At 42.6% G+C, this 26,850-nt stretch overlaps 1 protein-coding gene across 1 annotated transcript in view; it reads right to left on the bottom strand.

The window, feature by feature from the left end:
- Nucleotides 1–26,850, bottom strand: part of LOC132406050 (calcium/calmodulin-dependent protein kinase type IV-like) — a 139,443-nt gene that overhangs the window by 62,385 nt on the left and 50,208 nt on the right. Inside the window, exons 4-5 of the mRNA XM_059991229.1 lie at nucleotides 12,429–12,511; nucleotides 7,390–7,462 (exon numbers count right to left, since the gene is read on the bottom strand). Of these exons, the coding sequence (XP_059847212.1) occupies nucleotides 7,390–7,462; nucleotides 12,429–12,511 (156 nt within the window). The remainder of the gene's footprint in view (nucleotides 1–7,389; nucleotides 7,463–12,428; nucleotides 12,512–26,850) is intronic.

The following is a 26,850-nucleotide window of genomic DNA, read 5'->3' on the forward strand; positions in this document are numbered from 1 at the left end:
TGATTCAGTAATCTGGAACAAAGGTTCAGTGGGATGTGGGAGAAAGAAGTCAGGACCATTGTGAATCTTGGTGTCACTGGAGGGTCAAAGGACAATTGAAAAATTGGAGGTGAGGGATAAGTTTGTTGGGGTATTGGGAGAGAGATAAGTTGGGTGGAATGGAGAAATAGGATGGTGGTTTGTATTGGGTGAAGCTATTTTGAAGATAAAAATATAGAATCTAAATCAATGGGATCCCCGTCTGTTACAATGTCATTGAGATTTACTCGGCCCAGAAGTAACCAATGAAGACTTTCGCAGGATGTCTTGGTCTAAGTTTCAAATGTGCTATATACCTAAATCTCCAGGTCAACGTATCAAAAATTAAATGGGAGTTTTCTAGAAATAACATCTTCTGTAGGGTGTGGGTGAGTTTTAACCATCAAAAATGGATGGTTTGGGGTCATTCATAATGTGAAAATGTATAAAAATTTCAAACCTGAACCCAAATCTTAAGCCCATTCAGCCCAGAAGATGGAATCCTTATTTGCATATTTTAATGCTGAATATATCTCTCCAGTTGTCCAGTTCCCTCTACCTCAGGAAACCTGGCTGTTCATGGGTGGCAAAGTTTGCTGTATGTAAAAGCTATTTTTCCCTGAAAGCAGAGTACCAGAATTCTGAATATAAACATAAAATGCCAAAAATACTTGTTAGGTCAAGCAGACCTGTGGCAGATATTACATTTTACACATGCATTCTCTACCATTAGAGGTGAAGAGCAGCAAGACATTTTCCCCCTTGGTCCATTGAGCAAACCTGTTTCCTGTAGAGAGATAATGCACTGCTCAAGGATTGTGACCTTTAACCATCTAGCAACACAGTCTCAAGTCACATCACGAGATCTCCCTGTGATTTTCTGTGATCAACTTCCTATTTCCATATACAAAACACTATATACCTCCACTTGCTCTCTCAAAAGCAAACTCAAAATCTCATCATTGGTCTCTGGGAGAGTTACTCACATGATTGAAAACAAGTCAGGTGGGCAGCCTGGACAGGACATCTGCTTACAATGTTTAAGTATAGGCAGGCCTTGTATCTAAAACCTACAGTACTCAGAAACCCTAACCTTCATTACCATTGCTTCATGAACAAATTAACTGGAACTCTCACCTCAGTAAATATTGGGGCCTAACCTGTTATTTACAGCAGACTCATACACACAGTGGCCACTTTACCTGGCACACCTCTGCACTTGCTCTTTACTCCACCACTTTCCCTCTCCCGGTTTCATCTATCACCTACTACCTTGCAATTCTTCCCCTGACTTAATGCTGATAAGTATGAGGTGCTACATTTTGGTAGGAATAATCAAAATTGGACATACATGGTAAATGGTAGGGCATTGAAGAATGCAGTAGAACAGAGTGATCTAGGAATAATGGTGCATAGTTCCCTGAAGGTGGAGTCTCATGTGTATAGGGTGGTGAAAAAAGCTTTTGGTATGCTGGCCTTTATAAATCAGAGCATTGAGTATAGGAGTTGGGATGTAATGTTAAAATTGTACAAGGCATTGGTAAGGCCAAATTTGGAATATTGTGTACTGTTCTGGTCACCAAATTATAGGAAAGATGTCAACAAAATAGACAGAGTACAGAGAAGATTTACTAGAACGTTACCTGGGTTTCAACACCCAAGTTACAGAGAAAGGTTGAACAAGTTAGGTCTTTATTCTTTGGAGCATACAAGGTTGAGGGGGAACTTGATAGGGGTATCTAAAATTATGAGGGGGATAGATAGAGTTGACGTGGATAGGCTTTTTCCATTGAGAGTAGGGGAGATTCAATCAAGAGGACATGAGTTGAGAGTTAGGGGGCAAAGTTTAGGGGTAACACGAGGGGGAACTTCTTTACTCAGAGAGTGGTAGCTGCGTGGAGTGAGCTTCCAGTAGAAGTAGTAGAGGCAGGTTCGGTATTGTCATTTAAAGTAAAATTGGATAGGTATATGGACAGGAAAGGAATGGAGGGTTATGGGCTGAGTGTAGGTCGGTGGGACTAGGTGAGAGTAAGTGTTCGACATGGACTAGAAGGGCCGAAATGGCCTGTTTCAGTGTTGTAATTGCTATATGGTTATATGACTCTTCATTTCTTTTTTTTTCCCAGTCCTGATGACGGGTCTTGGCCCAGATATGATGACTGTACTCTTTTCCATAGATGCTGCTGGTCTGCTGAGTGCCTCCAGCATTTCGTGTGTGTTGCTTTGACATCCCCCTCTACTTCCCTCCAATCACCTTAAAATTGTGCCTCCTGGTATTAGCCATTTCTTCCCTGGGAAAAAGCCTTTGTCTATCCACTTGACCTATGCCTCTTACCAGTTGCTGTGACGCAAAAAACCCAATTTCCGATCATCACACCAATTCCGAAGCCACAGTTTCTGCTGATCACCCAGTTCCGAAATCCTGTCTTCCACTTATCACTTGAACCCAAATCCTTGACTCTTGGTGGCCATCCAACCTGAAGCTGAATGTCAAAACTTCCCGGAGAGAGGTTCCTGTCACATAGCAACTGCTTATCTTGCCGACACACACACACACACACAAAATCCACACTGCAATTACAGTTTTAGCTGGTTTATGAAAAGCAAGCTCACACCTTCAAGGATTTTTTTTTGTTGTTGATATTTAACATGGTGGACAGCTAAGTATAGTTAATTGAGTTCCTATTTTGCAATGAGATCACTACGTGGCTGGATCATGCACTGTGAAACCCTGCTTCAAAGTCTTGAAGTAACACCAATTTAAACCTGTCTTGTTATAGAGTGGATGTGGTGAGGATGAGGCAGCAGTCAGAGGAACAGTGACGATGGACTCATTATTCAATACAATTGGCCTTTTCAATGCGATATCTGGCTTATTTAATAGCATTTCGGAAATGAAATTAAAAATAGTTTCAATTCTTACAAAGCCTGGAAGGTATCTTCACCTTCTGCCTCTTTATTCTTTTTTGACATAGGAGCTGAATGAGACCATTTGGCCCATCAACTTTGCTCCAGCAGCTATAAGTACAATAGCTTTGTTGTTAAAGGGATTTCACCACTATCTTCTCTTGTTCAACAGGGACAGACAATAAATGCCAATCTTAATAGCAACACCCACATACCTTGAAAGAAGGAAAAATTAGGTACATATTGCCAGACTGAAAAGGGATGATTGGTGGAAAGCTTTCCAATCCCACTGCTGGTGTTGTTAACTGAGATTATATAACATATATAACCATAGAACAATTACAGCACAGAAACAGGCCATCTTGGCCCTTCTAGTCCATGTCGAACACTTACTCTCACCTAGTCCCACCGACCTACACACAGCCCATAACCCTCCATTCCTTTCCTGTCCATATACCTATCCAAAATATCAGATGTTAAGAGAGAACAGTACAGCGGTGCCCTGGTACAGCCCAGATCGACTAGTAATTTTTAACCAAGATCCGAATTAGTTGTAAATTTATGGACCTGAAATGTTTTTTCTTTCCACAGACCTGCCCAGAGAGTCCAGCACGTACTGCCTTTCTTCAAAATTTTGAATTCTGAGTACCCACAGCCTTTTGTTCTTTTCAGCCAGAGTCTAATCTACAGACCTGTAATTGTGTTACAACCCCAGGTCATGTCTGTGACAATGCGTCCCAGTGAATTCACCAGCGAGTCACTGACATTCACACCGGGTTAGTCCGTGACTCTCCGAAGAGGCAATTAAGCTTTTGTTTAGGCTTGGTCACACAGAATAAAAAAAGAAAGCGGCTTGACACAGGTTGGCCATTTGTTACGCTCCTCCATCGCAGGTTACATTTTGAGAATAGCGGGGATTCTAAATTATACACAATTAAAATTCAGCCAGCAGACAAGACATTTGAAAAAAAAATACAGCAATGTCACATTTGGTTTATATAACTACAGATAAATAAAAGAAATAAGATGGTGGGTGGATGAAGCCTTAATCCAGGCATACTATTTAACTTTAAAGCAATCGGCCTGATATATATAGGGTATTTATTGTACTATGTACGATATTAAAACCATCTTTCTCTTATAATGCAGCTTACAACAGGCCGTTCTGAGATTTTAACATGTTAAAAATAATGTGGTTTTGCTATGGGAGTCAGTCTCTAAGAAAATTCAAATGATGAACTGTCAAGGCAAAGTGATCCATATTCTTTTGGGGAAAAAAATGTTTCCCTTCCAAACAGCTTGGAGTAGTAAGCATCATTTGATTCCTGCAGTGATTGGCTCTGTGCTCCACAACCCAGTAGACAGCATTAGGAAAGTTAACTGACTCTGCATCCAGATACAATGGAACTGCAGGGTACAGGGAGTACTTGAATGGTTTACAATGCTGATCGCCAAAGGACATAATAAAGAACAAGAAACTCTGGAGAGGGAGTATGCTATCAAAACCTTTCAATATCTACTGTCCCCAGTGCTGACCCAAGGCAAACATCACATAAACTGCAGATGCTGGAAATCCGAACTAAAAAAGGGAGAATGCTGAAAAATAACTCAGCAGGTTAGGCAGAGTTTGTGGAAACAGAATTAATGCTTCAGGCCGAAGGTCCTTCATCAAAAGTTCTGACCTGCTAAGTGTTTCCAGTATTTTCTGTGTTTACTTCAACCCCAGGTTTCTGCCAACACTGAAGGGTGACAGGTGGAGAGAACCTCCAGACAGGATTTCAGTACGGGAGAGGTTATTTCAGAGGCTGGAGACACAATAGACTGCAGCTGCTGGAACCTAGAGTGAGAAGCACACTGTTGGATGAACTCAGCAGGTCGGTCAGCATATGTGGAGGGAAATGAACAGTTGACATTTCAAGTCAAGACCTCTCATCTAGACATTTCAAATCCTTGAGGGTGTATGGCCACTTCAAGAGATCACTAGCATGAGAAATGCTGGAAATCCAAAGCACCACACACACAACGCTGGAGGAAATCAGCATGTCAGGCAGCATCTATGGAAATGAACAAACAGACGACGTTTCGGGCCAAGACCCTTCTTCAGGACTGAGAAGGAGAGGAAAGATGACAGAATAAAAAAGGGGGGGGGGGTGGTGGTGAGAGGAAGGAGCTGCATTGTGATAGGTGAAGCCAGGTGGGATGGACAGGTGAAGGACAGGAGAGGAATGAATCTGATAGGAAAGGAGAAAGGGAAGGAAGAATGGATCTAGGGGAGTGATAGGCAGGTGGGAAGATGTAAAGGACCAGAGTGAGGAATAGAAGAGGAGAGCAGGAAAGAATTTTTGTTACTGGACGGAGATCACTGCTGACTGCGTATTAACTATGTTTTAGCTTTCTCCAATATCCTTTAATATTGACGAAAGTTTCAATATATTAATCAGCTGGATTGCACAGAAACGATTTCTGCTGGTTGAGGAGTCCAGAGTGAACGGACTGAAAATTAATGACATATTTCAGCAATGACCTCTCTGAATATGAAAACAGGTTTGAAGGGGTTAATGGAAACACTAGAGACTGCAGGATGTTGGAGTCTGGAGCCACACAAAATGGTACTGGAGGAACTCAGCAGGTCAGGCAGCGTCTCGGGAGTCATACGGAAAATGAAGGGTATCAACCTGAATTGTCGACTGACCACTTCCCTCCACAGATGCTGCCTGACCCGCCTACCTTGTGTTGCTTGAGGGGGTTAATGGCCTCCAAGTTCTGAGCTTCTCTACTCCGAGCCCAGTTTCTAGGACAGTTCATATGGGGATGAGATAATTGGGTCCCGCGGCTCCCCTCAAAATAATTTGAACAGGATAAGAGGTTTCTCTTCTGTCAGCACTAAACAACCCAATTCCCAGTTGTACAACCACACACTGATTCAGGGAACAAGGCTGCAATGTTAACATTGGAACTGAATTCCTCATGGACATCACTGAATGTTACATGAAGACTTATGAATTAGGGGACGGAGTAGATCACTTAGCTTCTCGAGCCTGTTCCACCATTTCATAAAACAGGGCAATCTGACTGAAAGCTGAACTGCGCATTCCCATTTACCCAAGTAACCTTTCACCCTTGCATTACAAGAATAGCTGCCTCTGCCTTAAAAAATATTTATTTATTTGTTTATTGTGATACACCGCAGAATAGGTCCTTTTGGCCACGCCGCTCAGTAATCCTTCGATTTAATCCTGACATGATTGCAAGACGATTTAAAATGACCAATTAACCTACTAACCACAACATCTTTGGACTGTGGGAGGAAGCTGGAGCACCAGGAGGAAACCCACGCGATCATGGGGAGAACGTACAAGCTCCTTCCCGCCGGCGGCGGGAATTGAACCTGTGTCGACCGTATTGCAAACTGTTGTGCTAACCACTATGCTGCCGTGCTGCGTTGTCCCTGTGACCGTGTGGGTTTCCTCCAGGTGTTCCAGTTTTCCCTCACAGCCCAAAGAGCTACCAGTTGATACCAGTCCCACCGAAGGGGCTCGGCCTGAAACGTCGACTGTACTCTTCTCCATAGATGCTGCCTGGCCTGCTGAGTCCCTCTAGCATTTTGTGTGTGCTTCCAGTTGGTAGGTGATGCTGTGGTAGTTAATAGTGTTATTAATACTCCACTCAGTTAGCCACTCCCACATGCGAGGAGTTCACATATTGTACAAGCAGTGTTGTCAATAAAGTTCAGTTGAATATCCTGCTTGCAGGCTGCCTGGAGCGTGATCTGCATTGTCCCTCAATATCGAACACATATAGGCTAATAGGTCATTGTAAATTGTCCCCGATTAGGTTTGGATTAAATTGTGGGATTGCTGGGTGGTGTGGCTGTAAGGGCCAGAAGGGGCTATTCCGCAGTGTACCCCAATAAATTAATAAATAAAATCCACACCTCCACTCCCACCATCCTTTGTGAATGATTTCCAAAGATGTACAACCCTCAGAGAAACGAAAAACACCCCATCTTTGTCTTAAGCAGTTGCACAAAGAGGCCATTCACCCCCTCATGCCCTTTTCTCACTGTGATGTGGTATGCTTTACAATGCTTGTTTTCTTTTGGTAAATCTTTCGTTAACTTTGTTCTCTTACTATTGCTTAAAAATAAAACCTGATTTACTCAAGATAAAATAAATATGCAAGAGCTCGATCATCATCAGGAGTGAGATGGTACTGAAAACTGTTTGTTTGGAACTGTAGTTTCTCACCAGCTAAATATGAACCCAGGCAATCCAACTTCAAATGAATGGACCCATTCTGACTCAGAACAATGTGGCTGGTTGTTACTTCCCAGGACAAAATGCAACAAGTTAAATTGTGTGATGCGCAGAGAGAAATGATTGCTTGTGGGGCGGAGGTGTGCTGGTGAGGAAGAGCTGAGAGGAAGAGTGCGACTGGAAGTGAGAAATGTCTAAGGTGACTCACCTCAACAGCTTCCAGAATCTGCTTTACAGCATGGGCTGCATCCCGCTCACTGTAATATCCTTTTTCCACAATCCTGTGGATACAAAAAAAAAACAGGAAAGGTTAAGCAAGCTAAGGCTTTTCTCTTTCGAGCGAAGAAATGATGAGGGATGATTTTTTTTAGAGGTGTACAAGATGATAAGAGGCACAGATAGAGTGCTTTTCTCCCCCCCCCCCCCAAGATAGAAATGGCTAATACAAGAGGGCATAATTTTAAGGTGATTGGAGTAAAGCATAGGTGGGCCGTCAAAGCTAAGTTTTTTTTAACACAGAGAGAGGTGGGTGCATGGAACGCATGCCAAGGGTGGTAGTAGAAGTGTTAGTGACATTTAAGTAACTCTTAGAGAGGCACATGGATGAAGGAAAATTGAAGAGCTACTGTATGTGGGAGGGAAGTGTTAAGTTGAGCTTGGAACTGGTTAAAAAGGGCCTGTACAGTTCTATGTCCTAATGTCCACTTAGCACAGTCTTAACATTTTGGTTATGAATGAAATAGCTAATAATTCAAGGAAACCTCGGATTGAGAATGTGACATTTTCCTCTGAGCACTGTAAGAGGAATATATGGAACTCCATTTTAATTGTTCCCTGGACCCAGGGCCACATTGAGTTTGCACTATTGGTCTCATAACCAATACAAACTCCACAATGAGAACATAGCCCATTTTCCAGGCCCAATAAGAAGAGGATTTTCCTTTGCATTTGGATGTATTAAGTTTAAATCGGTGACTACCTGACATTGGAAATGGCCAACGTAATTGACAAGCGTCAACGTCTCAACCATTAACTCACTGTCATTGTGAAAATCACATAATAGAACTTAAGTGTGTTCTTTCTTTGTTTCCCTCAGACACTTTACAGGTTTTTGCACTACATTTGCTGGTGGTTGTGTCGGAGGGGAAAATGCTGCAGAAGCTACGGAGCATTATGGACAATCCCTCTCACCCCCCCATGACACACTGGACAAACAGAGGAGCATCTTTAGCAACAGACTGATTCCACTGAGGTGCACCACTGATCGCCACAGGAGATCCTTTCTCCCTGTGGCTATAAGACTCCACAACTCCTCCTTAAGTATATGGTTTCATCGCACATCTCTATTTTGCACTGTTGCTTTTTAATGCACGTTTTCTATTTTTTCATACTTCAATGCTTACATTTTGTATTTTAAAGTACACATTACTGACTGAACAACCTTGCAACAATAATTTCCTTCAGGATAAATGAAGTTTTATCTTATTTATGTATTAGCACAAGCTTCAGTAGAAAGGTGATTTTTTTTTAAATTTAGAGATACAGCGTGTAACAGGCTCTTCCAGCCCAATGATCCTCACTGTCCAGCAACCTATTCAACACTAGCTGAATGACAGGACAATTTACAATGACCAATTAACCTAATAACCAGTGTGTCTTTGGACTGTGGACAAGAAACTGGAGCACCACATGGATACGGAGAGAACATACAAACTCCTTACAAATGGTGCGGCAATTGAACTCTGAACTCTGGACTGCCCTGAGCTGTAATAACGTTACGCTAAATGCTGTGCTACTGTGGCTCCCTGTGCTGAGAGATCACTGAACACAGTAGTTAACAACCCTGCAAAGATTTAGGCCTTGAGATTCTCTTGTACGGGTTCATTTTAACACTTTAACGATGCTATTAGACCATACTGCTACAGGAAGATGGATATCTTCCAAAGGTAGTGTTTGAAGGCAGAAACTAATTAGGTCTGATGGTACCTGCCTTTCCTGATGTCAGGTCAATCACCCAAAATGTTTACTCTATGTTGGCTTCAGGAGACACCTAAGAAAGGCAACCAGGGCACTATTCTTTATTTTTAAACATGGAAGACAGATTTAACATGCAAAGTTATCACTTAGTGCTGCACACTGCTCTACACTTGGTAGAGCCCTTGAAAATCCGGGGGAGATGGTGTAAGTCTCGCGCTGGGCCATACCCATATCCGCAGCAGGTGTCAAAGGTGAACAGCCTCTGGCATGTTCACCTCTCAGCTTCCTGACTTACTGCTGAGTAGACCATCCAGCCTCACATCTGCTCCAATGTTCAGCCTGATCCTGGCCGAGCTTTGAACTCCGTGCCATTTTCCTGCACTGACCCCATAGCTTGTAGCATTTAAATACCTCTTGAATACACTGTGGCTATCTTTTCTTGTCCTTTTAGCAGAGAATGGCAAAGATGCTCCAGCTTTTTGGCAAAGGAAGTTCTTCTCAACTCAATCACAAATTGCCAACCTCTTGCTGTGGGATGACGACCACTGGGTCTGAACATGACAGCCGGGTGATCGTCACTGAGACAACATGGTAGCATAGTGGTTAGCACAACATTTACACCACCAGTGACGCGGGTTCAATTCCTGCCGCCGACTGTAAAGTATTTGTATGTTCTACCCGTGATTGTGTGGGTTTCCTCGCACAGTCCAAAGACACACCAGTTGCTAGGTTACTTGGTTATTATAAATTATTCCATGATTAGGTTAGGGTTAATTCGGGGGTTGTTGGGCCGCTTGGCTCAATGGGCCAGAAGGGCTAATTCTGCGCTGTACCTCAATAATATGTAAATGACTTCTTATATATTCTCTCTCCTAGGAAGAAGTTCTTTGGCCAGAGGGAGGTTATCTGTGAAGTTAACTGCCACAAACGGCTGTAGAAGCTAAGTAATAGGGTACATTTAAAGCAGAGGTTTAGGAGAATGGAGTTGTGAGGGGTAATAGATCAGCCATGATAGGATGGTAGAGAAAACTTGATGGGCTGAATGGCCTAATTGTGCTCCTACTGCATGTCTTACGGTCTCTCAAGCTCTGTGAGAATTTTGTATCCTCCAAAGACTTCTCATTCTTCTGAATTCCAGAGAGGCCACGTTGCTTTGTTTCTTTACAAAGTCAAACAGTGCAGCACAGGAAGGGCCCTTCAGTGAAGTATGTTGTACCAATCTCAATAAGTCTACTTCACGATCAATCTAACACTTCCCTCCTAGACAGCCCATAACCCTCCAGTGTTCCTCCATCCACGTGCCTATCTAAAAGTCTCCTAAATATCCCTATTGAATCAGCCTCTGCCATGATAGCTGGAAGCTTGTTCCACACACCCACCCCTCTCTGAAAACCAACTTCTGACACCTTCACAAATTTTCCTCCACTCACTCAAACTGATTTATAGGATTAAATAGGCAAGGCGAATTAAGGAACACACTCAAAATGCCGGAGGAGCTCAGCAGTCCAGGAAACTTGTATGGAGTTTGAACAGTTGATGTTTTGGGCCGCGATCCTTTATCAGAACTGGAGAAAAAAAATGATGAGGAGTCGGAGTAAGAAGGTGTGGGAGGGAAGGAAGAAGTACAAGGCGGTAGGTGATAGCTAGAACTGGAAGAGGGTGAGGGGTGAAGTAAAGAGCTGGGAGGTCGATTGGTGAAAGAGACAAAGGGCTGGAGGAAGGGGGAAATTGAATAGGAGAGGGCTGAAGGTCATAGAAGAAAGGGAAGGGGGAGGAGCACCAGAGGGAGGTGATGGTTAGGGAGGGAGAAGGTGAGAAACGGAAATAGGAATGGGGAATGGTGAAGGGGGAGGAGTAATTACTGGAAGCTCAAGAAATTGACGTTCATGTGTTGAGACGGAATATAAGGTGTCGCCTCTCCAATCTGTGAGGCCTCATCACCGCAGTAGAGGAGGTCATGGACTGACATGCCGCAATGGGAATGGGAAACAGATTTAAAATGAGTGGCCACCAGGAGATCCCTCTTTTTCAGGCAGATAGAGCATATGGTCTCCTAATCTATATTGGGTCTCACTGAAATGCACAAGGCCACACCGGGAGCACCGGATAAGGTGGATGACCTCAAAAGACTCTCAGGTGAAGTGTCGCCTCACCTGGAAGGACTGTTTGGGGCCCTGAATGGCAGTGAGGGAGGAGGTGTAGGCATATAAGGATCTGGTGATGGTTCAAGAAGACAGCTCACCATCACCTTCTTAAGGACAATTAGGAATTAGCGTTTAAATGTTAGTCCAGCCTGAAAACACCACATCTTCAAAAAATTAAGAAAAATAATATGGACCTCATGCAAATGGACTAACTAAAGGATGTGATGGGCTGAAGGGTCTGTTTCTGTGCTGTAGCACTCTATGACTCTAAGAAGTAAGCTTTTCTACCTAAACTGGTGCTTATGCTCTTCACTACTTACATTAAGAAGTGTTCGGTTAGCCGCCATCTTGAACTGCTGCCATATTTGCACAGGGAGTTCAGCACAAAGGCCAGCAACAAAAGATGGAATAATAGCACATTTCTAATTCAGGAGCACATTATTCTTGGGAATAGATTTGTGCATCTTATAGTTGCTTGTACACCACAAGGATATCCACTATTGCAGTTTGGAATTTTTTTGGACCTTCTAAATAAGAACAGAAAGAAATAGAAGGAGGTCACCTGTCCCCTCTTGTTTTTTTCTCTGCCATTCAATATGGGTAATCTTTTATCTTACTGTCACTTTCCAGAACTAAACCCACATTCCCCGTTTTCCATAATGTCTCTCAATCTCCGTTAATTTCTTCAAGTTGCTGAACTAGTTGACACATATCTGCAATTTATTTCTCTGCAGCTTGTGGCTTGGCATATTTACATATTTCAGAGGCAGCAAGGAACTGGGCTTGGCTTGGCTTCGCTCCACAACTGCTCCTGCGTAGGCCTTACCTTTTACAGCACCGTCAACAAAATTCTTTTTGCTGATCAATCAAACTTTTAGCATTTATCTCAATTAAAAACGAAGCAAAGAAGTCCGAAAGACAAACCGGCAATTCTTTTTGTTGGACAGGAAAAAGACAAGGCTCATTGTATTTTCTGATAACTGAGCTCTGTGTTATTTTAGACTTCTGCTGCCTTTTACTTATAAATCCACAGCCAATTTTCTTTAGGTTTGCAAGAAAACAAGTCAGTTTCTGGCTGCATATCAAACAGACAGTTTGAGGAAGGAACTCTGGGGTTGATACGCACCTGTCAAAAAGCTCCCCACCAGTCACTAGCTCCAGAATCAGGATGATCTCTGTGGGAGTCTCAAAGATTTCTTTTAGTTTAATCTAGAGGAACAAGAGGATAAGTGATTATCTCCACTGTTCATTGAATTAAGCGCTGTTGACTAATCCTTCCTTGTTCTCCTAACTGTGGGGTAACAATTGTGGGGTTTATGTACCTTTAACATTTAAGTTGCAAGAAACTGCAGAGAATTGTGGGACACAGTTCAGCACATCAAGGAAACCAGCCTCTTCTCCACGGACTTTGCCTCTACTTCTTGCTGCCTCATATTTCAGCATAATTGAGGACCCCATCCCATCCAGTGAGTCACCAGCTGAAAGGCGCCAGAACTGGTGCACTCCACCAGGGGCGGAGTGGAGTCCAGGCTGGAGTGGGTGCTGCCCCCCAGTGTTCGCTCAGCAGAAGACAAGCTGCATTCTGCTCAACTGCAGATTTCAGCAGCGTTCATGGCTCGGGTCTGGACTATTTTTTTTTTGCACGGCTGTATCTAACTGTGATCTTTAGGTGCCTGCTACCTTGTACGTGGGCTATGTGTGCTTTGTGCTGTGTGATTGTCGGTACCGTGGCTCTGGAGCAAAGCTGTCTCGTTTGTCTATGTTCATGGGTATTCATCCACAGTTGAATTGGAATGGAATTGAATTGAATTCTCACCCTCCCATCAGGCAGAAGATACAGCAGCCTGAAAGCAAGTGCCACATTACACCTCAGCTCTTTCTATTCTTACACCTTATTGTCTACCTGCACTGCATTTTTTCTGTACTTTTTATACTTTATTCTGCATTCTGTTACTATCTTACTGTAAGCTACTACAAGGCACCGTGTAATATATTGATCTGCCTGAATAGTGTGCAAGACAACTTTTCAATGTATCTCAGTACATGTGATAATAATAACCCAATTCCAATATTCCTAACATTTCTGCGGATTATTTGAATATCTGCGAGCATCCAGGGCATTCTTATACATTCCAGCTGGTATGGAGCCTCCAACGCACAGGATTGCAAGAGGCTGTAAAGGACTGTAGACTCAGCCAGCTCCATCACCAGTATAAACCTCCCCACCCTCAAGGATGTCTTCATGAGGTGGCATCTATTATTACAGACTCTCACCAACTGGGACATGCCTTCTTGTTACTACCATCAGGGAGGAGGTACTTGAGCCTGAAGACCCACAGCCAACAATTTAGGAACAGTTTCTTTCTCTCAGTCATCAGATTTCTGAATGGCCCACAAACCCGTGAACACTACCTCATGATTTCCTGTTTTTGTGCTATTTATTTATTTTGTAATTTATAATAATATTATGTCTTTACACCATACTGCTGCCACAAAGCAACCAATTTCACATCATAAGACTGATAATTAACCTGATTCTGATCCCTTGAGTGGACAAGCAGGACAACAATAGCTACACTGGTTGTCAGCAGCTTAGAACGGCAAATGGTGTTTCTATCGATGGTCTGCCACCAGTTCGCAAGGAAATTCTGCCTTTTACACTGTAGCTGGATTTATCAGTAACAAGTGATTAAATCATTTGAAAGATGGGAATGGAAATTGTCAGAACCAATCAGAACTTTTGGAAAATGGGACTGAAGCTTGTCAGAACCGAATGTGTCAGAGGACAATATTGGAGGCTTGTCAGAAACAATCCATCAGACGCTATTTCCCCCTGGTGTTGACTCTGTATAAACTGGGTCTAGAAATTCATCTTCTGTATTTTGGAGATACAAGGTGGCTTCTATATAGCCATTTCCCCCAAAGATATCAAAGGCAATGAACTTACTGCTTAAAATGGACCATTGAAAATGGGGTTGTTTGTGAAAGACAGCTGTTGTGCAATTGCAAGGAATACAGGAAAGGAGCTGTCCTGCTCAATTTATCCATGCAGATGCTGATTCTTCACATCCATATATCACTCTGTGTGTACCTTTATTCCTATTATGTTCAGTCAGGGATACGTAGAAGAATGGATATAAGATGGAAATCTGATGGTGACGGTAAAAAATACTGCAGCTGTTCACTGTGAAAGAAGGTGTGTGTACAAGGATCATTGTCGTTCAACTGTTCATTAACAACTTGGACTCTGGAATCAAAAACTCACATGCCTAAATTTGTGGATGATATCAAACTGAAGGGATAGTCAGTACTATGGAAAATGACAACAAACTAAACTTCAAAGTTCGTATATGTCATCATCTGCTCCGTTGAGATTCATTTTCTCGCAGGTATTAACAGAAGAACAAAGAAGTACAATAGAACTACAGGATATTTATAGAAGTACAGAATGGGAAACAGTTCAACATAGATAAATGGCAGCTGGAAAGTTTTTGTTGGAAGTTGTGAGTCTCAGTGGTGTAGTCTCACAATACAATTACACCAGTCTCTGAAAGTTGCAACACAGCCTAAAAAGGCCATAAAATGCCAAATGAGCAGTAGGTTTTATTCCAAGAGGGACAGAGCTGAGAGAGAAGGAAATAATGCTAAGTCTGTAACAAACCTTGGGCAGACCATACTTAGAATATTGCAGACAGTTGTACTCAGAGATACAATACTGTAACAGGCCCTCCAGGCCCAAGAGCCATGTCACCCAATTAACCAACTGATCAGTACGCCATTGGAATTTGGGAGGAAACTGGAGCATCCTGAGGAAACCCACACGGTCTAAGACCATAAAGCCATAAGATATAGGCGCAGAAGTAGGCCATTCGGCCCATCGACTCTGCTTTGCCATTCAATCATAGGCTCATCTACTTCATCTAGTCATCCCCACTCCCCTGCTTTCACCCCATACCCTTTGATGCCTGGCTAATCAAAAACCTATTTATTTCTGCCTTAAATACGTCCAATGAGTTGGCCTCCACAGCTGCTTGTGGCAACAAATTCCACAGATTTACCACCCTCTGACTAAAGTAATTTCTCTGCATCTCAGTTCTAAAAGAACATCCTTCAATTTTGAGGTCATGCCCTCTTGTCCTAGACTCCCCTACCATGGGAAATAATTTTGCCATATCTAAACTGTTCAGGTCTTTTAACATTTGGACTTTTTCTATGAGATCCCCTTTCATTCTCCTGAACTCCAGGGAATACAGCCCAAGAGGTGCCAGACGTTCCTCATACGGTAACCCTTTCATTCCTGGAATAATTCTCGTCATGGGAAGAAAGTACTAACTCCTTACAGACAGTGACAGCAATTGAACCAAGGCTGCTGGTGCCATAATAGTGTTACACTAACCACTATTACCATGCTGCTCCAAAGTTCTGGATTTGTTATTTAAAAAAAAGCATAAAGGGTCACTAGAGAAGTTGCGGTACAGATTTATAAGGACAATATCAGAATTGCAGGGTGCATATAACAGGAAGGGATGTCATGAGTAGGACCTGTAGGCTGATAGATGATCTACAAGAAGTCCTTAAATCACGGAAGGTTATTAATAGAATGAATAGAAAGAGTATATTTCCGTTAATAAGGAAGGGTATACCTAAAGGTCATCAAACTGTCTAAGCGAAGTTTGGATAGTACATGAATGGTAGAGATATGGAGTAGGTCATTGGGAGTAGGCAGTTGGCATGGACTAGATGGATTTCCCAAGAAATCAGACAGGGAATTCTAAAGAAATATGCTTAGCCAAAGAATGATGAGAATGTTGGACTCCCCATCACGGGGAATGAGTGTAGTAATACGATAGCACATTCTATAAGATGATAAGACTCTGGAGCAGAAGTAGGCCATTTGGCCAATTGAATCTGCTCTGCCATTTTATCATGGCTGATCCATTTCCTTCTCAGCCCCAGTTTCCTACCTTCTCCCTGAATCACATTGTGCCCTGTCTAATCAAGAATCTATCAACCTCTGGCTTAAATATACCCAACGACTTGGCCTCCACAGCCAGCAGTGCCCATGAATTCCACTGATTCACCACATTTCACACTCCACTTTCAAGTCAAGTCAAGTCAAGTCAAGTCAATCGTCATTTCGACCATAAACTGCTGGTACAGTACACAGTAAAAACAAAACAACTTTCCTCCAGGACCCTGGTGCTACATGAAACACAAAACTACACTAGACTATGTGAGACAGCACAAGGCTACACTAGACTATGTAAAACAACATTAAAACCGCACTAGACAGCAGACCTGCACAGGACTACATAAAGTGCACAAAACAGTGCAGGGCAGTACAATAATTAATAAACAAGACAATAGGCACAGTAGAGGACAAATTACAATATAATAATAAATGATGTAGATGTCAGTCTGGACTCTGAGTATTGAGGAGTTTGATGGCTTGGGGGAAGAAACTGTTGCCCAATCTGGTCGTGAGAGCCGGAATGCTTCGGTACCTTTTCCCAGACGGCAGGAGGGAGAAGAGTTTGTATGAGGGGTGTGTGGGGTCCTTCACAATGCTGTTAGCTTTGCGGGTGCAGCGTATGGTATAAATGTCTGTATTGGCGGGAAGAGAGACCCCGAAGATCTTCTCAGCTGACCTTGCTATCCGCTGTAGGATCTTGCGATCTGAGACGGTGCAATTCCCGAACCAGGCAGTGATGCAGCTGCTCAGGATGCTCTCGATACATCCTCTGTAGAATGTGGTGAGGATGCGGGTGGGAGATGGACTTTTCTCACGGGGAGGCTGTGCATCCACAGCAGGAAAGGGGGATTCTATGGTTATGCTGATGAGGAAAGCCACAGACTCTAGTGTGGTCAGTTTGGGCCAATGGTTTGTTTCTTTGTTTGTTTTATTTATCTACGGTATGTGGACATCACTGGCTTTGCCAGCATTTATGGTATATCCCTAAATGCTAATGGAAGAAGAAATTAAGAGTCAACCACAGAGATGGCTTTGGATAGACATAAAGACCAGACTAAATAAATTTTCACCAATGGGAGGATGGTGGGGTTTGGTGGGAGGACTAGTGCAGCTGTCTCACAACCCCAGGGACCCAGATTCGCTCTGACCTCAGGTGCTGTCTCCGGCGTTTGCACATTCTCCCTACAATTGTTGCCACGGTTGCTCCACTTTCCTCCCACATCTCAACTACGCACTGGCAGGTTAATTGACAACTGTAGATGACTCCTGAATGAAGGCTGAGAGAATTAAAGGGGAATTAATGGAGAGAGAATAAGTTGCAGGGTGACAGAGAAATAAGGAGGTGGGAATGGGACTGAAATGATGGCTCTGTTGGGAACTGGCAAGTACCTGATGGGTCAAATGGCCTCTTATTGTATTATAGTAGGTGATAGGCTTTAGCATACCAGATAAAATTCTATGACAATCCAGTAGGTTCATGTTCATCTTCATTGAGATTAGCTTTTTTATAAAATAACTCCTGACCTAATTAATGCCGTTTAAATCCACACCCCCGATTCCATGGTGGGATCTGATCTGCAATTCCTCCCCAACTTACAAGCACCTGACTTATCTACCAAGGAGAATTTGAGAGACAGGTGAGATTGAATTTACCCGCTGCTGTGGGCTTTCAAGCGTCTTCTGCTATGTGAGAACTTGGTTCCCGGCTACATTTCCCACTTGTGAATGGTTCAGGTTGCAAACAGTTCATGTGGGCGGAACCCTGTGATATGAGGGCCCACCTGAAGCATTTCTGGATCCTTAAAACAGAACCTATGGCTACAAGTCCAGTAAGAGAACCACGATGCTCCTGTACTATGAGGTTCTGTAATGTTAAGTCATTACCTCTCCTCCCAATCCTAAAACACTGTTTTTATCACGGCCTCAATCATCGTTTCTGGCATTGCATCTTACTTTACCCCTTTGTGTAAAAATAATTGATCCAACCTGCTGACCTGGCTTTCTAACATTCAATCTTATGCTTGTGCTTCATTCTGCAACATGTCGTCACTGGAAACACATCTAGCCTGACTCGTTCAGTGATAATTTAAACTGAATTTATAAAATCATCTCTTCATTTTATAACAACTGCACAAGTTGAATGCTTTACCTAAAGATTTACTTCTTAGCTGCCTTTTTGGATAAATAGATGTTCTCAGCTGCAAACCTTCTATGAAAATTGGCACCAAAGTTCAAAGCAGATTTATTATCAAAGTATATATATGTCACTATATATAACCCTGAGATTTATTTTCTTGTGAGCAATCACAATAAATACAAAGAAACACAGCAGAATAAGTGAAAGACTGCACCCAACAGGACAGACATACAACGAGTGTGCAAAAGACAACAGACGGTACAAATACAAAAGAAAAAAAAGCAATAAATATTAAGAACATGAGATGAAGTGCCCTTGAAAGAGAGTCCTTAGGTTGTGGGAACAGTCCAGTGATGGGTAAGTGTAGTTGAATGAAGTTATCCCCTTTGTTTTGAGAGTATGATGGTTGAGGGGCAATATCTATTCCTGGTGGTGTGGGTCCTGATACTCCTGTACCTTCCAGCAGCAAGAAGAGAGCATGGCTTGGATGGTGGGGGTCCTTGATGATGGATGCTGCTTTCCAGCAACAGTGCTCCATGCAGGTGGGCTGTATAGTGGGGAGGGCTTTACCCGTGCTGGACTGGGCTGTATCCACTACTTATTGTAGGATTTTCCGTTCATCAGCATTAGTGTTTCCATACCAGACGGTGATGCAACCAACCTGTCAATGTACTCTCCAACACAGATCTATAAAAGTTTGCCAAAGTTTTAGATGTCAGGCCGGATCTTTGAAAACTTCTAATGAAGTAGAGGCGCTGTTGTGCTTTCTTTGTAATGGCATTTAAATGCTGGACCCAGCACAGATCTTTTGCAAAGACACCACTGAGGAATTTAACGTAGCTGACCCTCTCCAGCTCTGATCCTCCAATGAGGACTGGCTCATGGACCTGTGCTTTCCTCCTCCTGAAGTCAATAATTGGCTCCTTGGTCCTGCTGACATTGAGTGAGAGGTTGCTGTAGCACCACTCAGCCAGAATTTCAATCTCCCTCACTAACTGGCACTATTATAACTTGGGGACAGAGTAGGAGGTGCATTTGAGTTACTAAAAGAACTGTATAACAAATGCTCAGCTTATGAATGATGTTGTCAGACCTGTCTCTCATCTCTCTTATCCGTTACCACGTTAGTAAATCTAGCATGCACCAGGGTTTTAAAGACTGTACTGGAGCCCCGGGAGCTAGCCTGGGTTAGAAGGGTGTGTGGACACTCAGCAGGACTGAAAAGAAAACTGTCAGTGGACTGAGGTTTGTTCTTTCTGCCAACCCGTATCCTCCTCTGAAGAGGAAAATGGCCCTCCAAGTTACTCTGCTCAAAGAAATGCTCACAATGCAAAGCTGATCTACTTGCTTTGAGGCAGGCCGGTCAAAATTTAGGTCAGAAATGCCGGTCAAGCACAGGGGAGAGGTTGGTTACAACGTTGAACATGGTCCAGTTTTTGAAATGGCCTCAGAATTAATTTGACTTGGCTGCAGCAATACAGTTTTCAGCTCCATCATATGTGCCTGGTGAAGAACCCTTTGACAGTCTGGACAATTCCAGATCAGTTAATCTTCAGAGGAAAATCAAGTGAAAATCAAGTAACCCTTTTACTGAAGGTGTTCATTGAGGCCTATCATGTTTGCTGTTGAGTGCTGGGGCAGCAGGCTGAGGGTAGCAGACACCAACAGAATCAACAAACTCATTCTTAAGGCCAGTGATGTTGTTGAGGTGGAACTGGACTCTCTGATGGTGGTGTCTGAAAAGAGGATGCTGTCCGAGTTGCATGCCATCTTGGACAATGACCCCCGTCCACTCCATAATGTACTGGTTAGGCACAGGAGTACATTCAGCCAGAGACTCATTCCACCGTGATGTAACACTGAGCGTCATAGGAAGTCATTCCTGCTTGTGGCCATCAAACTTTACAACTCCTCCCTTGGAGTGTCAGACACCCTGAGCCAATAGGCTGGTCCTGGACTTATTTCCACTCGGCATGATTAACTTATTATTATTTAATTATTTATGGTTTTATATTGCTATATTTCTACACTATTCTTGGTTGATGTGGCTGTGACAAAACCCAATTTCCCTTGGGATCAATAAAGTATGTCTGTCTGTCTGTCTGTAAAGTGGAATTTCATTGCAAATACATGCACTATTGTTCTTTTTAATATATTGTTTTGTGTTGTCTCTAATCCTAGTACAATAAAACAGAGACTTTCTATTGACTTTAAAGAGGATATCAAATATGCACTATTGTTGAGAACAGTAATACTTAATAGTCATGTGATGTTCCCCTGCTGAGTTTTTAATGTCACAATATTAAACCTCTGATCCTTGTGTTCCATGATCTAACATGCTCTCTCCCCATCCTTCAGTAGCCCTATAATCATCAAGGAACTTTGTTTTCCTTCAACTGTAGTTAACAAAGCCTCTGTAACAATTTTATGTTTCAAGTGCCCTTCCAAGTCATGTATCTTGACATGGGATTACACTACCTTTCCTTCATCATTACTGTGCTAAAATATTCCTTCACCAACACCACCTTCATTACTGCAGGTGGGTCTGAGGGCATTTCACCAGGACCTACTCAAATGCAGGGATGGAGTTTACCAACAATTCTCATATTGTACACCTTTGTCCTAATTTGGTGGCTGTGCCTTAAACTCTGCATTCTGTTCCTTCTCTTTCAGAATTTCTCTGTACTTTTCACCTCCCATTTTATAAGACCCTCCTTAAAACCCACATCACTTGCACATGTCTAACCATCTCTTTTGTCAAAATTTGATAGTATTTCTGTTTGGGACCTTTATGTTAAAAGCATTGTACGTAGCTGTCTATTGAAGGCAATTAATAATGAATGACCAATGGGGAGACCCACTTTGGCAATTAATAGCTAACTTTATTAAACATTGGCAGTCAATTAAAGACAGGTATCCTTATAAATGTGTTTAACACTTGTACAGTATTTCCACAAAAGCAAAATACTGCAGATGCTGGAGATTTGAAAGAATAATAGAGAAAAAAATTCTGGATTGACTCAGTAGGTCAGGTAGCAATAGTAGAGGGAGAAATGGTTAATGTTTGAGACTGATGTCCTTTCACTGGGAACAATAACATCTAAACGTGCTTGAAGGGGAAAATGAATTGAGAAACTACCGAAAGGTAGAAACATGGATTAATCTTTGGATGTCATGAGACTTGGGCTCCAAGGTATAATTTCAATGGCCTTGCACTATTATCCTAGTCTTCATGAATTTGCTTGAGAAATTGTTCACCGAAAATAGTAAAGTCAGTAGAGTTTTAATCCATATAATTTCCCTTGGGTTCCCAACAGATTCTCTGCTGGGACAAATGTGAACTAGTTTAATCTTGTGAAGATAAAATGGATTAATATCAATTGTACAGTCTAAAAATGAAACTCAGCTCTAATGCTCTGTCTATTTGATAGAATAGATAGAGCTGTGAAGTAGTTAATTTACAGGATTAGTATTCCAAAAATCCAAACTGAAGATTCAGATACACAAATTCAAATCTCACCACTCCATCTGGGGAGTTTAAAGTACTTCTGTAATTAGATAACTAGATTCTCATAACCGGTTCACTAATGTCTTTTAGGAAAGGAAATCTGCTGTCTTTGTCTGGTTTGCCAGTTTAATCTTCTATCCATCTGGTATTTTTGTGAGTCCAGACCCACAGTGATCCCTTTGACGGTTCAGCCCCTTCTGAAGTGATTGAGCAAGCCATTCAAATCAAGGAGAATTATAGATGAGAATAAATGCAATTCTTTCTAATGAAAACAACAGCCTATCAATTAATAAAAAATAGTGCTCAACCCCAAATGGGTAAGCAACACACACAAAATGCTGGGGGAACTCAGCAGGTCAGGCAGCACCTATGGAAAGAGAAAACAGTGGACATTTTAAACTGAGACCCTTCATCAGGATGGTCCACGCAAACTGCTGGAGGAACTCAGCAGGTCAGGCCCCAAATGGGTACGTTTGTCCTATATTATTGGCAAGCATCTGGTTAATTTCCAAACCTAAAATAATTTTGACCAATCAATTGTTATCTCTTTTTAACAAGTCTGAGGCAATTTATAACGTGTTATTTTCACAGCCTATAAATACAACTGCACCATTTGCAAAGCACAAGCACATGAACATTTCCCATTTGCACCGAGGCTAGCAAATCAATGCTGGCTTCAGTTACATCGAGAGCAGCTCTGTTGGACTGGATTTTTTTACTGCCCTGAAACTGCTCTTGGGCTGTGGTTTTTGTTCCAGTGTGATGGCCTGTTCCCCCATTTTGATTCCACTGGAAGTCTGGCTCCCAATACTTCTGTGCTAGCTTGCAGGAGCTGTCTCAACACAAGCAATGATGCATGGGCTTTGAAGCCAGAAATCCCCCACCTTCACTGGAGGCACACTGACTATCCCAGACATGTCATTAGGTGTCAATCTTTTCTGCTTGGAAGCTGTTCCTAATATTAAAACATTAAAACACACTGACTTTCAGAATTAGAATAACCAAAACTAACTTAACTAATAAAACATAATCCATTTACCCTTCCCATCCCCTGGGAGTATTTCCTATTCTTTGATGCTGAGATACATCCTAGGATATGCTGGGACACTTCATCAGTGATACAAATGGGGTCATCGGGCGTTTTCGGTCTTTCAACAGCAGCCACTGTTGCCCAGGCAACCCAGCCAGGGTTGATCAGGCCCTGGCTTGTGTCCCAGCAGCACTGGTCCATGGGTCACACCTCTTGATCCACAGCCATCTGGAGGCTCGCACAGCAGCCTCTGGTGACAGTCCTGATAGCTCGTTTGTCTGTGGCCCCAGTAATGCTGAAGGAGAGTGTAGGTTTTGCACAGACGAGCAGCCAGCAAGGCCTCTACACCTCACCTCTATCAAGCCCTCCACCCCTATATCTGGCACTGCTCTACCAGCTCCTGACATGGTGTTTGCTATGTTTGCACCAGGCCTAATCCTTCACTAATACAGCAGGCAGGCTCTCTAGCCTGGAAATCAGGACTTCCACAGAGAAATGCAGGAAATTTCCTGCATTAGTGAGGCTTGGGAGTACTAAGTTAGGGTTAATGTGGCTTATGCTTCTGGAATTTCCAATAGCCTGTCTAGCAACCCCCAATTTAACCCTAGCCTAATCATGGGACAATTTGCAAGAGCCAATTACCCTACCAACCAGTACGACTTTGGACTGTGGGAGGAAAATGGAGTTACCCAGAGAAAACCCATGTGGTCATGGGGAGAACATACAAATTCCTTACAGACAACGACAAGAATTGAACCAGGGTCATGTACATTTCTATGTACATGTGACAAATAAACTGGAATCTCGAGTTCCTCAGTATTCTTGATGGTGACCACTAACTTTAGCAGCTGCCAGTGCTTACATTGCACACAAAATGCTGGAGGAACTCAGCAGGCCAGGCAGCAACTATGGAAAAGAGTACAGTCGACATCTTGGGCCGAGACCCTTCCGCAGGACTGGAGAAAAATGCTGAGGAGTAGATTTAAATTTTTTTCTCTTGTTTAATTTAACTTTTAAAAAATATACATATATTCTATCCTCCCATCCTGTGCACGGACTGGTAGGTGCTTCAGGTCCCTCCAGACTAAGACTAATAGGCACTGGAGAAGTTTTTTCCCTACTGCGGTCACTTTGCTGAACAGTTAACTGTCGGCTAACTATTACTTGGATTGCACTACTTGTATGTATAATCTATATTTTCATTTATATTTATCATTATTATTGTTATGAGCAGAGAGACAACATCTGCCGGAAGTAAATTCCTTGTATGTGCACACGGTACCTGGCGATTAAAGTCTAATTCTGATTCTGATACATCTTACTGTAATTTACAGATTTTTAATAATGTATTGCAATCTACTGCTGCCACTTAACAAATTTCACAACATATGCCAGTGATAGTAAACTTGATTCTGATTCATTAAACTCCAATGGATACTCCTTATGAACAAGGGGATCATTCCATTATATTCAAATAGTTGCTCTACAACTACAATTGGAAATCTAATTCCTTCTTCCTTCCACCCAAAACAAATATATTGAATATTTCTGTACAAAGTAGTGAAAGAGGAAGATTTCAAAGGGGAACTAAGGACTTCAGACAGGAAAAACCATTCCTGGAGACACAAGGGACTACAGACGCTGGAATCAGGAGCAAAGGAGAAAACAAGATGTGAGAGGAACTCTGCAGCTCAGGCAGCATCTGTGAAGGAAAATGGACAGTTGACTTTCCATGTCAAGACCCTTCTTTTGGACTGAAGTATAGAGGGCAGACAACCAGTACGAGGACAGTGAAGGGAAGGGGTGGGGCAGCAGACAGCAGGATCCAGGTGAGGGCTACCGACTGGCAGGCGGAGGGGACAGTGGAAATAGCGACAGAAAGTTGGGAGGCGATAGGTGGAGATGACAAAGGCATCCATCCCTGTGTGTTTTATCATTGTTAACGTTCCTATCATAGCCATTAGGATGCATGGTAATGTAGTGGCTAGCACAATGCCTTACAGTACAAGCGACCCGGGATCAATTCTTGCTGTGGCCTGTAAGGAGTTTGTATGTTCTCCCCACGACCATGTGGGTTTCCTCCGGGTGCTCCAGTTTCTTCCCACCCTTCAAAGAGGGTTAATTGGTTACTGTAAATTGTCCTGTTCTTAGGCTAGGATTAAATTGGGGGATTGCTGGCTGGCATGGCTCTGGTGACCAGAAAGACCTATTCCGTGCTATATCTCAATAAATAAAAAAAATACATATCCTCTCTTCCTCTGAGTTAGAGATATTCAAATTAGTTGATTATTTTTATTTCACTTTACTAATTTAAAAGAGACAACATTCCAAACTCAGCTCCTCCTAATTGGATCAGATTTAATCTACCAATATATACTGTAACACACACAAAGTGCTGGAGGAACTCAGCAGGCCAGGCAGCATCTATGCAAAAGGCGATAGTCGAACTTTCAGGCCGAGGCCCTTCATCGGGTCCTGCCGAAGGGTCTCGGCCCCTAAACGTCGACTGCAGTCTTTTCCATAGATGCTGCCTGGCCTGCTGAGTTCCTCCAGCATTTTGTGTGTGTTGCTTGGATTTCCAGCATCTGCAGATTTTCTCTTGTTTGTGAATATATACCATATCCTGGATTTACTCTGTAGTCTAGCTATTTAGTATCTTCTGCAAGCTTGTTCTTAGGGAAGGTCATATTATTCATAGCAAGAATTCTAAAGGTCAGAAAGTACTTCACAGGACATCACACCCTCCAGGTATGAATATGAATGTACATGGAACAAAATTATTTCCACTGGGGAAGTATTCATAATAAAAATCACACAATTGATTAAATACTTTTAAACTGTCAAAAACATCTACATATTGTAAAAGGCTGATATTTAATTAAGTTCACTGACATTGAATTCTCCAGGAATAACTTGACAGTCTAAATCTATTTCACAGGATTTTTTTGACCCAGTAAAAAGCTCTCAGCCTATTGCAAGTAAGCCGGCTGACGGAAGAGCAATCAATTCAGATGGATTCAGCCACTTTCAAGCCCTCTCTCCATTACTGGATGGAATCTCGTACTCCAAGTGCTCCCGAAGGCAAAGCTTCAAATGTAGAAAGGGTTCCTGTCCCCACCAGTCTTTTTGGACAGTGAGTTCAAGGTCGTTTCTGGGTGAGCCAACATAAAGAATTCATTTGTATTCAGAGTTGAAGCTTGTGAGATGTTCTTTCTGTCTTTCTTCCCCACACCCCAGCAAATCAACAGCAGCTGCTTCCAATGTGGAAGACTAATCTAGGTTGGGAGAGCAGGGGGAACGCTATACCGTCAGAATGTTACACCACTGAGAAGGTGCCACACTTCGGTGAACGATAGAACGTGAATGACACTAATTTATTTCGGGATAGCAGGCTCTTCTGACCCAAAGATCTCATACTGTCCTGTTACACCCATGTGACTAACTAGCCTACTGACCGGTACTCTGGAATGTGGGAGAAAACCAGGACCACCCAGAGGGAGCTCATGCGGCCACAGAGAGAACATACAACTCCTTGCAGACAGTGGCGGGAATTGAACCTGCCTCCGCTGACTCTGTAAAACCATCACCCTAATGGGGGAATAGCAGAAAAATCTGCTGTTTAATAAAAGCTGATTAACCAGATTGATGGTAAACTACGGAACTGGACATAAATTTCCAAAGAAGTTATTTGTGAGGTGTTCTTTGGAACATGCAGGTTTGTTAATGTTGGGGTTGGTGCCTGCCTGGAGTGAGTCGAACTGGTTACTGAAGAGAACAAGGATCCATAAATTACTGAATGTCACTTGGTGGGGAAGAGAATAAATGGACGCTGGTCTGGAGCAGAGCCAATAAAAAGGTGTTAAAGGTCAATCAGATGACCTACAGCCGATGACACCAGAAT

This window comes from Hypanus sabinus, chromosome 16 (assembly GCF_030144855.1).
Source record: "Hypanus sabinus isolate sHypSab1 chromosome 16, sHypSab1.hap1, whole genome shotgun sequence".
Taxonomy (NCBI): domain Eukaryota; kingdom Metazoa; phylum Chordata; class Chondrichthyes; order Myliobatiformes; family Dasyatidae; genus Hypanus; species Hypanus sabinus.